Source organism: Rana temporaria, chromosome 3 (genome assembly GCF_905171775.1).
Source record: "Rana temporaria chromosome 3, aRanTem1.1, whole genome shotgun sequence".
NCBI lineage: Eukaryota > Metazoa > Chordata > Amphibia > Anura > Ranidae > Rana > Rana temporaria.
The window spans coordinates 433,630,690-433,644,158 of NC_053491.1; the positions used below are offsets into that span (position 1 = coordinate 433,630,690).

Sequence of the window (13,469 nt, forward strand, 5' to 3'; positions counted from 1 at the left end):
ACAAAATCTCCTGCAAGCAGCATCTTTGGAGCGGTGAGAGGAGCGATGTGTATACCGCTCCTTCCCATTTAAAACAATGGGAAACCCTTTATCGGCCGCTAGCGGGGGTTAATACTGCACTGCTAGCGGCCAAATCCCGTGGCAATTCGGATGCTATACCACCACGCCTCCCGCCCCAGTGTGAAAGGGGCCTAAGGGAGACTTATAACCCCTGTCAGTTTTTTTGCCATCTGTGTCCCATTGGGGGGGGGGGGAATTTCCATTCACTTCCTAAAATGAGAATCACGATTTTTTTTGCTTAGAATAAAGATCATGATTATCACAGTGTAACATCTTCTTTCACATTATACAAAAAAAATTGGGCTAACGGCTGTTTAGTTTTTTTTATTTATTAAAGCAGGGTTTGACACATTTGCTTGGAATCTAGGAGCCAGCTAAAAAAGTCAGGAGCCAGAAAACGCGCCCCATCTCGCCGAGCTCGCGCAGCGAACGCATACGTGAGTAGCGCCCGCATATGTAAATGGTGTTCAAACCACACATGTGAGTTATTGCAGCAATTGGTAGAGCGAGAGCAATAATTCTAGCCCTAGACCTCCTCTATAACTCAAAACATGAAACCTGTAGAATTTTTTAAACGTCGCCCCGTCCCGACGAGCTCGCGCGCAGAAGCGAACACATACGTGAGTAGCGCCAGTATATGTAAACGGTATTTTTTTTAAACGCCACCTATGGAGATTTTAAAGGGTAAAAGTTTGTCGGCAATCCACGAGCGGACACAATTTTGAAGCGTGACATGTTAGGTATCAATTTACTTGGCGTAACATTATCTTTCACAAAAAAAAAATTGGGATAACTTTACTGTTGTCTTATTTTTTATTTTAAAAAAAGTGTATTTTTTCCCAAAAAAAGTGCGCTTGTAAGACCGCTGCGCTAATACGGCGTGACAGAAAGTATTGCAACGATCGCCATTTTATTCTCTAGGGTGTTAGAAAAAAAATATATATAATGTTTGGGGGTTCTAATTAGAGGGAAGGAGATGGCAGTGAAAACAGTGAAAAATCACACATTAGAACTGCTGTCTTACTTGTAATGCCAACGGCCACCACTAAATGGCGCCAGGTCACAGAAGGAAGCTTTGGACTTCACAAGGCCACGGCGATCGCGCGGCGGGGGCTCACGGAGACACTGGATCCTGCGCTCCCTCGGCACGTGATCGCCTGTCAGTTTTTTCGGCAGACCTGAACGGGCGCTTCATACAAGTCTATGGAGGGTCGAATGTCAGCGATGACATGTCTGCTGACATCTAATCCAATCCGCTAAAATCGGACGTATGGCGATATGTCGCCACCCGTCCTGGCGGATCGGGTGAGAGGGACCTGTCATCCGACAGCCCAGTGGAGATGAACGGAGAGATACCCGCTGAGCTGGCGGATGCCGCTGACGGATCCGCCTCGTGGGAATGAGGTCATAGAGAGAACCCGTGACAGGCTGTTTTGAAGATCGGGAAGGGAAAAAAATTGTGATTTAAATTCTTCCCCGATTAATCCCGCAAGCTCTACTTTCTGCTATAAAAAATATCCCCCCCCTCCCCCAAAGAAAAAAAAAAAGTAAAAAAAAAAGAAAAAATATCTAATTTCTTCATCAATTTAGGCCAATATGTATTCATATTTTTGGTAAAAATAGGGGATATTTTTATTATTTTTTTCTACTAGCAATGGCAGTGATCAGCGACTTATAGCGGTACTGCAATATTGTGTGCTTGTGTACTGTGGGGAGGGGGGGGGGGGGTTCTTTGACTAGGGGAAGGCATTGCTCCATGTTCCAGCTTTGCAGGAACACTCTGTATCAGCCAACACCTGAAAATTAGAGAGCCAGAACTGCGATCTGGCTTTGTAAACACGGTAGGTCGCTGTTCTGGCTCTCTGCCTAATGATCGTCAGTTGCCGGCACACAGAGTCCACCATACCCGCAGATCAGCTCCCACTGTTTAATATTTATAGGAAGAGCGGGTCACCTGCGGCAAGCATGCACGCCCCAGACCCAGAAGTGCTGGATCACGTATGAGGTACATGATCTGCCCAGGAGAGCCACCTTGCTGCCGTATATGCAAGAAACCTAGTCTGTTTCCCTACTGCGCATTCTGACTTGTCCCTGCTGTCTTCTGGGACCTGTGTGTCTCCCAGAAGATAGCTGAGGATGGAAAGGGCTGGATATGGCGTAGATGGCTGCGAATACTGGTGCGATCTTTCGCTGGAAGTGGGAGAAAATACCTGGAAGGTGCCAAATGTGAGGGGGGAGAACTGAATCAGCGGAGGTTCAATTTCAAAGTGAAGATCCGCTTTAACTGAACATGCTGAAGGTAGAATCTGAATGGCTGCCATACACAGGTTTTGATAAATCCCCTTTATAGGTGATCATTGCACAGCCGTCATAGAGGAAAGTGATAGAGCGCCCCCTATGGTCTAGGAAGTTATGTAGGTAGTAACTGATATGCTGGTCCCCAGTGATGACAGATCTATGGAGAGGAGGGGAACCCCCATCTCATCCATAGGTGATCATTGCACAGCCGTCATAGAGGAAAGTGATAGAGCGCCCCCTATGGTCTAGGAAGTTATGTAGGTAGTAACTGATATGCTGGTCCCCAGTGATGACAGATCTATGGAGAGGAGGGGAACCCCATCTCCTCCATTGTCATACATCCCTGAGCATTCTCAGGGAGACATCCTCCTGTCTGTAACCAGCCTCACACGACTTTCCTTCCATGACAATCGCCTTGACTCCTAGTAAACACTGCCAGCCATGACAGCTGATGACAAGGGGTCCCCAAACAATGTTCCCAGCGTCCCCCAGACCTTCTCACCGGCCGCTCCGGATGAGATCCCGCACCGACAGGAAGCTCAGCACCTCCAGCAGCACGCTATCCGGCAGCCACGACAGGGTCGGTGTCACCGAAATACCTCCGCTGCCCATTAACGGGATCCCCGAGCTCTCTCCGCTGTACGCCGTGGCCGACATCTTCATCATCTCCATGGACACCGCGCACTTCCGCCTCACCAATGCGCGGCTGTCAACGATCTACCATAGAGACTGCGGCGCAGCGGGAACCAGAGCGGCCACTACTGCCGCTGTGCGTTCCAAACGACCATAGAGATTGCTCCATAGAGCGTTCAAGCAGCTACCCTACCGCCTTCGGGTCTGAGCGGCTACAGCTTGGGTCTTGATGTGACAGCGCCTCCTTCGGCGGCTACGTGAATGACGCCTCCGAGGTAATGCACGTTTACAGACTATAGAGAGAGACGTCAGTTCTATGTGACAGCGGCTTGGAGCACAGGGCTGACTCATGGCCTGTGAATGCCAGTATATTTAGTGGGGGAAGCCATTTTGCAATGCAGCTTATGTAAGTTCAATAAAGGCGTGGTGAGAATTTAGTCAATTTACGTCCCAAGTGTTCCAACTTAGAAAATACTTTTCCCACCCCCTCCCTCCTAGTAGAAAGTATTTTTGACACGTTTTTATGCTAGCATGCACATTTGTACCACAGCTTCATCAAGCACTGCGCAACACAAAGGTTTCCGTAGTGTAGTGGTTATCACGTTCGCCTAACACGCGAAAGGTCCCCGGTTCGAAACCGGCCGGAAACATATTTTTATTTATTGCTGTCCCTTAGGAAAGACAAATAAAACAGCTACACAAAATTTCAGAGATAGTTTATCCATGTTGTGCGTAATTTTGCACGTGTGTAAATTATTCTGAAAACAGATAAATTAAAATTCATGCTCCAGGTGAGGCTCGAACTCACAACCTCGGCATCGCTCACCAGTTACTGTCTTATAAGTACCGCGCGCTAACCGATTGCGCCACTGGAGCAACTGAAAAAACTTGGTGGTAACGTGTGTAAAATGGTTACTCTACATTCTTGTTCACATTGTCAGCCAGGGTAATACGGCAAAACATTTGCAACACTTTTCTGGCTGTAGGGATCCCTTAAAGCGGGAGTTCACCCATTTAAAAAAAAAAAAAAAATCTCCCCTTAGCTTCCTGCTCGTTCGGTCTAGGGGAATCGGCTATTTATATTAAAATAGGTGCAGTACTTACCCGTTTTCGAGCTGCATCTTCTTCCGTCGCTTCCGGGTATGGGTCTTCGGGAGCGGGCGTTCCTTCTTGATTGACATTCTTCCGAGAGGCTTCCGACGGTCGCATCCATCGCGTCACTCGTAGCCGAAAGAAGCCGAACGTCGGTGCGGCTCTATACTGCGCCTGCGCACCGACGTTCGGCTTCTTTCGGAAAATCGTGACGCGATGGATGCGACCGTCGGAAGCCTCTCGGAAACCTGTCAATCAAGAAGGACCGCCCATTCCCGAAGCCCATACCCGGAAGCGACGGAGAGGATGCGTCTCGTAAACGGGTAAGTACTGCACATATTTTAAAATAAATTGCCGATTCCCCTAGTAATAACGAGCAGGAAGCGAAGGGGGAAAAGTGCCCTCTAAGGGTGAACCCCCGCTTTAAAGGGGTTTTACAGCCATTTTTTAAGTTTAATAAAAGTCAGCAGCTACAAAAAGTGTAGCTGCTGGCTTTTAATAAACAGACACTTACCTGCTCCACGGCTCCAGCGACGCGCCGGCCGGGGCTCCGCTCCTCGCCCCCCCTCCTAGTGTGGGCACCCGGCAGTGACAGCTTTCGGCTTCACGGCCGGGCACACACTGCGCATGCGCTAACGGCGCCGTCCGATTGGACAGGTGCTCGCCTACAGGGAGGGGCTGTGAAAAGGCGCTTAAGCTAATCGCCTTTCCAGCCCCTCGGTGGAAGGAGGAAGTGGGACAGGAAGTCCCCTTCTCCTGAAGCCCCCACTCCCCCCCCCCAAAAAATACATGCCAAATGTGGCATGTAAGGGGGCGAGGAGTGGGTTAAGCGGAAGTTCCATTTTTAGGTGGAACTCCGCTTTAACCACTTCACCTCTTCAAAAGTTTTACCCCCCTTCATGACCAAGTCATTTTTTCGTGAGACGGCACTGCGTTACTTTAACCACTTGCCGACTGCCCGCCGTCATTTGATGGCGGAAGTATGGCACTCCTGCGCAAATCGTCATAGCTGTACGGCGGATGCTTTAAAGAGTATAGGGGGTGTAATGGAACTATGCATGCTGCCTGGACATCTATAACCATCATGCAGTGAGGACTACAAAGAACTGCATGGCTTGTTACAATTGGATTTATCACATTGTATTCTGAGCTCAAAGGGTTAATTATAGAAGGGACTCTTCCACTGCTGAATGCTAATATTCCCTTTGCATAGCTAATGGACTCTCCTTTGTGTAGTACAGCCTCCTGTCAGGTGTATGCTGATGGCAGTATGTGTATAATTGTTTTAAAGGTTAATTGAATTCTATTGATAAAGGAAGGTGTCTGATCAATTCAATGTTAAATGTAAGCTTGGAGCCAAAACGTCTAGAAGACTCATTGGCTCAAGGGAATGTCATTATTTCAAAGTATCTGTATTGAAGCCCCCCCTGTGTGAGGAGTAGGCATGTGCAAAAGGGAAAATTTTGTTTCGTTTCGTTTTAATTCGTTATTTAATTAATTTTGTTAAGTTAGGTTCGTTACATGTGTTAAATTTGTTTTCGGAACTCGTTTGTTTTCGACCGAATTTCGAAAAATCCGGTCGAATTAGAAAATTCTCTCTTCGAATATAATTTCGAAATTTGATCGGAATTCGAAAAAAAAAAAAAAAAAAATTCAAATTCCAAATCGAAAACACGCGGACGAAATTCGATCGGAATTCCAAAAAAAAATAAAATTTTTTTTTTTTCAAATTCCAAATCGAAAACCCGCGGACGAAATTCGATCGGAATTCGGAAAAAAAAAAAAAATTCGAATTCCGATCGAATTTCGTCCGCGGGTTTTCGATTCGGAATCGAAAACGTTCATTCGGATTCGGTAAATTCATTAATATTGCAATTCGGGAATTCGTATGCATCCGAATGTCCGAATAATGAAAAATTCGTCCGAATTTCGGTTCGGAACAAAACGAAATGCACATGCCTAGTGAGGAGGGGGGGTGGGGCGGAGAGTGTCATTGTTCCTGTACAGTGTTGTAACCACATATAAGCGAGGTGAAATGTGCCATTAAAATCAGTCTACTGGACCTTTCAAACGTAGCCTCGTCCTTGGAAGGGCGTTCGATGGGATATACCGGCTGTACTTGCATATTACAACTTGTCAGGGAAAAGGACGTCTCCAACGGCTGATACCCTCTCACTACCAGTGGGTAGCCGTTACAGGGGGTGTCGCTCCAGTCCTCCAAGGCCATAGAGGCGATTAAAGAGTATTAACTCTTTAATCGCCTATGGGAGCAGCTGGCCACACCATCGTTTTCTCGGGCACTACTTTTGGCGACTTCAGGAGCAATTTCATTAGTGCATGAACCCACACAGATGTCTTTCAAGTCACCCACCATTGTCGGACTGAAATGTGGCTTTGAAATTATGTAATTTCAAAGCCGTGTTAAAGCGGAGGTCCACCCAAATTTTTTTTTTAAAAGCCAGCAGCTACAAATACTGCAGCTGCTGACTTGGACACTTACCTGTCCAGCATGCCCACGATGTCGGCAGACGAGCCCGAGCAATTGCTCATCTCTCGGCTGCCCCCGCCACCATCCTCGGTGAGGGAATCAGGAAGTGAAGCATTGCGGCTTCACTGCCTGGTTCACTACTGCATGTCCCTCACTGGTCCCTGCTGTCTCCTGGGACCTCTGTGTTTCCCAGGAGACAGCGGGGGGGTGACGCAAAGGGGCGTGACTCCCGCGGCAGTCTATTCCCGGAAGTGGGTGCAAATACCTATTATACAGGTATCTGCACCCCCTCCCCCTGAAAGGTGCCAAATGTGACAGCGGAGGGGGGGAGGATTCCGAAATACGGAGGTTCACTTTTTGTGTGGCCCTCCGCTTTAAATGTGAACGAGAGCTTAAAAAAAATTCTACCAGGCAAATCTGCACATTTATTTTGCACATCATTTTCTGTCCCAAGCAAGCAATGTATTTTCAATTTTCCCTGAAGAAGGAATTGTGGGAAACATGTAAACAAGCTCATGATAGACAAAATTTAGGCTGCCATAAAAGGCCCCTTAATAGCACACTTTGATTATGTAGCGCTACCCCTGCAGGAGCCGCTGGATAGAATAGGGATGGCGTGTTACCTTTGTGAGCGTCTAGGGGTAATGATGATGATGATGAGATGATGAGAGCAATGACAGAATGTCCAAGCAGCAGGTGTCTTTTCTTTGTAGCTTTATTTCACCTAACACGGCAAAACAGTAACTTGAGGTAGATAGGAAGAAGATGGGTGAAGAGAAGGAGAATAGCAGATTCAGGCTTGAACAATACAGAAGCAGTCCTACTTCAAAACGACACTCTACTTTCCTCGCCCCTAAGCCGAGGGGGTATAGTGTACCTGGACAGGTCTCTCACACCGACCTGGCAGCCAGTGTATCACTCGGAGCACTGGGAAGAAGAACAAGTCTCTGCCACAGACCTGGTGCAAATGAATATCAGGAAAGAACCTCTGCCACAGGCCCGTTTCCCCGAAAATAAGCCCGGGTCTTATATTAATTTTGGCAAACAAAAACACACTAGGGCTTATTTTCAGGGGATGTCTTATTTAATTACGGTCTGTACAATGATCTTAAAGTGGTTGTAACCCTAAAAAAAAATGTTTTTTCCTTTAAAGCATGATAGATTGCATAGTGCTTCTGCTGTGTCATTTATCCATCTCCTGTATCCCCTGTCTTCTCCCCCTCAGGTCAGGAGTCAGTATTTTGGCATAAAAACCATCTTAAAATCCATCCTTATAGAATTATGTAATTCGTTTTGTAGGAATTGTGCCGGTGTGGGGTGCAGTGTGTCTCCCTCTGTGAGTGTTTTGTGGGACTTACCTTTGTTGCAGCTCCCCTGGGTGTCGCATGGTCTGCTTGAGCTCTTCTTCTCTGCTCCGGGATCCCCGCTGGTGTCAGCCCGCTCTGTGTACTGAGGAGGGGGGGCCGCGGGCGAGAGGAGAGTGGAGGAGGGTGAAGCCGGTGTCCCACTGGCGTCAACCTGACGAAGGGCTTCAGGTGGGAGGAGAGTGGAGGGGATTGCCGCTGTCACGCTAGCGTCAGCCATCTCCGTGTGCTGGGGAGGGGGGCTGTGGGCATCAGCCAGGAGGAGAGAAGACCTCCCGCGTGTCTATGTTTTGCACGGTGCAATTACAAAGGGAGACACGCACACCTTATGGTGGTGTAATCATTCTGCAAGTTGGATTTAAAAAACAAGATTTTACTAGGGCTTATTTTCGGGGTAGGGCTTATATTGCAGCCCTCCCTGAGAATCATGCTAGGTCTTATTATCGGGGTAGGTCTTATTTTCAGGGAAACACGGTAGGATTATGAAGTGGATCTTCCCCAGTGAATTTAATGCCTGAATCTCCCTCAGGTAGTTTTTCAAATGGTCACCGACTCACAGGTTGCCAACAAACAAACTGTCAATGTCCGGTCACCTCGATCCCTGGTGGATTGTCAAAGCCCTGTTGGATCACCTGCCTCCGGGCTCTCCTCAGACCGATCCCAAGCACAACTCGCTTGGGATCTTCTTCAAAGTTTGGGGAACCCAGTTGATCACTGGGGTCCCGCCATAACTTCAGTTGCTCCGGGCCAACATGGTCCCGGAACCAAGGACACCTTGTAGCACGTGCGCCCCGGCCTGGTAGGCCATATCGCCGGGGCCCGTGATGTGCGCACACCCTGAAGGTGGGTGCCGCACCCGGAACCAGCACCAGAAAACGAACCCCATAAAATGGCGTCCACTCTAGAAGTACCCTCCCCCAGCATGCCCCGCGAGGGAAAACCCCTCCTGATTGGCTGCTGGCAAGAGGCACTCCTGACTGAACCTGTCGCCCCGAGGTGGAAAGGCACCCCTGGAACACAGAATGAACTGACAGTACAGCCCAGCCAGAGCAGAGGCCTAATTTACATAAATCACCTGGATGAGAGTTAACTAACTCTCTCATCCCCCTCTAAATTTGAAATAGCACCTGGACTGAAAGTACACAGGCGCTACAATTAAGATTTTAAAGTAGATCTGAAACTTAGCTGTATGACATTAAGAGTCCTTTCACACTGGGGCGCTGGCCACGTTAGCAGTAAAGCTCTGCTAGTTTTAGTGGTGCTTTACCGCTGTTATAGTGGTGCTTTTCGGATTCTAGTGAGGCGCTTTTAACCCCACTTGCTGCAGAGAAACCCCACCTGCTGCCAAAGCGTATACACTGCTCCCGCACCTCCCCCAGTGGTGTATCTAGGGTATGGCAGCCATGGCAAGTGCCATGGGCACCATATGAAGGGGGCACTGGTGAGTGGCTGGGCAACAAGGCACTAACCTGGGTCTGAGGGTCTCTTCTTCCCTCCATGCTCCCGAGCATAGGCAGGATCTTCTTTTCAGCACCTTTGCTAATAGACAATGGCAGCGCTGCGAGTGGGACTATTTTTCCATTTGGCTGTGTTACTCTTGTGAGTTCAGTCGTGAAGTAAGCATGCAGGAGCCACATTTCTCGATGCTACCTCTACAGTTCTGGCTACAGCAGCCCTGACTGCTGAGTATCACTCCGCCGCCTGCTGTCAGGGATGCTATAGCCAGGACTATAGCGGTGGAATTGGGGCAGGTGTATTTCTCGACAGGACACCTGGACTGTGGACTGTCAGAAGATGTCCCCGGCAGGCCTTGTGTACCAGGCTCAGGGTCCTATCAGTGCAAAAGCAGAGCCCAGCCAGGAGGGACGTCTGTACTGCCAGTACCTTATGCTAAGTCTGATCCTCTTGATGAAGCTTCAGGCACATTTTTCATGCATTCTCCTCTTCCTGCAGGCCATGGCTCCTGTGTAGTCTAAATCATATTGTTTGTGCCCCATAAGATTGATCACAGGAGCCTAGGCTGTAAAATGGAGGGATTATTTTTTCTAATTCAGCTTGCTGGAATATCAACTCCTCCCCACTTGTATGCAGTTAACGGCAATAAAGTTCCAGCCAAGCGGAGTGATATATAAAAAAAAACACTTCACTGCCTGACTAGGGTGACTGAAGAGATGTTAAAGGGTTAACACATTGATTGAGATGGTACTGTGTAAGTATCAGAATGACATGAGTAAGTCTTGTAATAGTCAGTTTGAATATCCTGTGTGAGCCTTGTGACATCTATGTTTAGAAATACCAGTTTGTGGTGGTTGACACATATACCAGCCTTAATCACGAGTTTTAAGTCAAAACAGCAAGTAACGGTAACTTTTAGTTATCCAATGATATTCTAGCAGCAACGCCCGAAAGGGGGGCGCCCGCCCAGTAACAGTGTATTAACCAATGATGTTATGACATGTATATGCATTTCCTTTTGTTGTGTATGCCCTATAAATGGAAGAAACGAGTTACAGTAAAATTAGAGAGAGTTTTAACTTACACCTGTGTTGTGTCGTTACTACGTGGTTAAAGCTCCCTCTCCCGGTACCGGAAAGGACATCATACCAAGGGGTCAGTAATTTATACCTTACAATTTAGATAGTGCTATCAGTTTAGTGCTAACAGTTTTGGGGGCTTTGGTCCGGAATGCAGAGGATCTCCTTTCGTCTGTCGGAAGGCTCGGATCACTTCCTGTATTTCTAATAATTCTCAGTCGGGGACTGATAAGAATCGTGTCTGGGACACGACGTGTAAGGGTTTTAGACATCAGGGATGTCCAGATAAGTCTCAGGGAGGCATACACCCTTGGTATGATCGCCTAAAATATTGATGTTTAAAGTATTAAGTAATATATTGTTGTTTAAAGTATTAAGAATTTTAGAGTAATAAGAAATTATCTGTTTGTGCGGTACAAGTGCTTAGAAGGTGAGCTAAGCCAAGGGCTGCTTTGAGACGTGTGTGACACTGAGTCGGTCGTCTGTGTAATATTGTATGATTTATCCTTGATGTAAAGCTTGTTTTAGTATTTGGTATAACCGAGTGGAATTTAAAAAAAAAAAAATCTGCCAAGTTAGTTTCAAAATAAGACACAGTAAGATTGTGCTTTACACAATCTGTCAGGATGCGCTTGCCAGTGGTGAGTCACTAACCACAACAGCGTTCCTATATGAGGAACTAAAAAAAAAAAAAATAAGAAGGTATTTTTACTAAAAAAAAAAAAAAAAACGTAAGACTGGCTGTGAGACTTCACATCCTGCATTACCTTTGACCACCACTAGAGGGAGACTCCACTCCAATCCAGCTAGCTGACCACACACAGGCAGATACAGATCTTACATACAATCTGGTGCACGCTAAGGATTGGGAAACAGTCTAGCAATTACTACACACTTTTAGGGTTCCTCCAGCTATTCTGTAAGCTTGAATCCCAGTGTTAAATCACTCTTTCCACTGTCCCCACACACACACAGATCTCCGTCTGCCAGATCTGTTAGCTTACAATCAGCATGCAATTTGGCAACATACAGTGAAATTGCATACTGTCTTTGTGAAGTCGACACTTCATTAATTAGTACAGCATACAGCTTACTGTCGTCTTGTGTAAACCAATGACTTGCTTCCTGTGTCAGCGCAAAATGCAAAAAATTACTTTCATTTTGCAAAACACAGATTTTACTTATAAGAATTGTATTATCCAAGCCATAGTTAAATTGCCCAACACAATCTGTACTGTGTGGGATCCGATCAAACCTGGATCTTGTTTCCAGGTTGTTTGGCACGAAGATTTTGATTGTGTCGAAACAACCATCGGATACAAATTTGGATCAGTTTATCCAACTGACCAGTCCCGGTGTTTAGACCAATGGGGACCAGACATAGTAAACCTACCTCCTACCCATGTCCCAACGTCCAAGAAACCTGCAAAGAATACGTTGCCCGAGTAGGAGGCACGGATTATTTTCTTATTAATCCCTGGGTGGATAATATAGCGGGATAGACAGAGGGGTTACACAGTTGTTCACCCTTCCCTAGGGACGGGGCAAATTACCTGTTCCATATGGGGGATTATATGAGACATGGGGGGGGGTGCAATGGTTAGAAGTTGCCCCCTATTGGTATGATAGACCCAGACCCAATTCTAAACGCCCCAAACCCATAGATCACTCAAAAAGATATGAGTTAGAGAAATTATGTATCAAGAAGGGAACTTCTGGCATAATTCCCATTTCACCCCCCCCCTTTTCAATACCAAGCCCTAAAAGAGAAACTAGATGGAATCAGACCTATGATACAGGGCTTTTTAGAGAAGGGAATCTTAACCCCTATCTGCTCTGCATATAGTACCCCTATCAACCCTGTTTCCAAACCAGACGGTAGTGTCAGATTTGTTCAAGACCTAAGGGCTATAAATAATTTAATCATCCCTCTTGCCCCGATAGTGCCAGATGTCATCTCTCTCCTTTCCTCCATCTCTGCACAGGCCACTTATTTTTCTGTAATTGATTTGAATAATGCCTTTTTTAGTATACCTGTACATGAGGACACTAGGCCTCTGTTTGCATTTCACCTTCGAGGGTCAACAACTCACCTGGTGCTCCAGGGATATGCTGATTCACCTGTTGTGTACAGCATAGTCCTCCAAGCCACATTAAAACCCTGGCACCTCCCCCAAGGTTCTGTCCTGCTACAATACGTGGATACCCCCTCGTTTGTAGTCTATCAAGGGAGGCCTGCAGGGAAGATTGTTTATCATTGTTAGGCTGGTTACATGAATGTGGGCACAAAGTTTCACCCAAAAAGTTACAATGGTGTAAAGAGGAAGTTGAATATCTTGGTTTTATCCTCAGTCAAGGGAGTAGGAAAATCAGTCCTAGCTGTATCCAATCTGTCATGGGCCTGGTCAACCCAACCACTCAGAAAGAAATGCTATCTTTTCTGGGTATGATAAATTACTGCAGACAGTGGATACCGGACTGTTCTTACCATGTTTGAGGCAGTGCACATTGTCAGACAAACCAAAAGATATAAAAATGTTAAACGCTTTTGAAAAGTTGAAGTTAGCAATGATGTGTAGTTCTGTTTTGGGCCTCCCTGAAATATGTAAAGCCATTTCCGCTATATGCAAGGGACAACTGTAAAACCATGGCGGGGGTACTGACACAAGAACACGGAGGAAAGTTTAGACCCGTAGTTTTTTTTCCGAAGGTAATGCCAATTTCTGTACAAGGTATGCCCGCTTGTTTGAGAGCCCTAGCGGCATGTGCAATGGTGGTGGAAATGTCAGTAGTTTTCACTCTGGGCCACCCCACCACACTTTACACTACCCACCATGTCATCCATCTTCTAAGAGGGATACACACCCAGCATATGTCAGCCCAACGTCTAAGTGGATACGAAGTCATCCTCTTAAGAAACACATCCTTGTCAATTAAATACTGTTCCCCAAATGCAGGCCCTGCCCCTATTTTAAATGCATTATTGGGACTGAAAGGTGA

At 46.7% G+C, this 13,469-nt stretch overlaps 1 protein-coding gene and 2 non-coding genes across 3 annotated transcripts in view; 1 reads left to right on the top strand and 2 right to left on the bottom strand.

Annotated features, from left to right (window-relative positions):
- The window catches only part of FBXL12 (F-box and leucine rich repeat protein 12), a 36,876-nt gene extending 33,707 nt beyond the window's left edge, over positions 1-3,169 (bottom strand). Inside the window, exon 1 of the mRNA XM_040346377.1 lies at positions 2,861-3,169. Within this exon, the coding sequence (XP_040202311.1) occupies positions 2,861-3,030 (170 nt within the window). The 5' untranslated portion in view covers positions 3,031-3,169. The remainder of the gene's footprint in view (positions 1-2,860) is intronic.
- A 399-nt stretch (positions 3,170-3,568) lies between these two features.
- On the top strand, positions 3,569-3,641 carry TRNAV-AAC. The gene has a single exon. It is a non-coding gene; the product is annotated as a tRNA-Val (tRNA).
- A 133-nt stretch (positions 3,642-3,774) lies between these two features.
- Positions 3,775-3,867, bottom strand: TRNAI-UAU. The gene is given in 2 exon segments: positions 3,775-3,810; positions 3,830-3,867. It is a non-coding gene; the product is annotated as a tRNA-Ile (tRNA).
- Between the last annotated feature and the right edge of the window lie 9,602 nt (positions 3,868-13,469).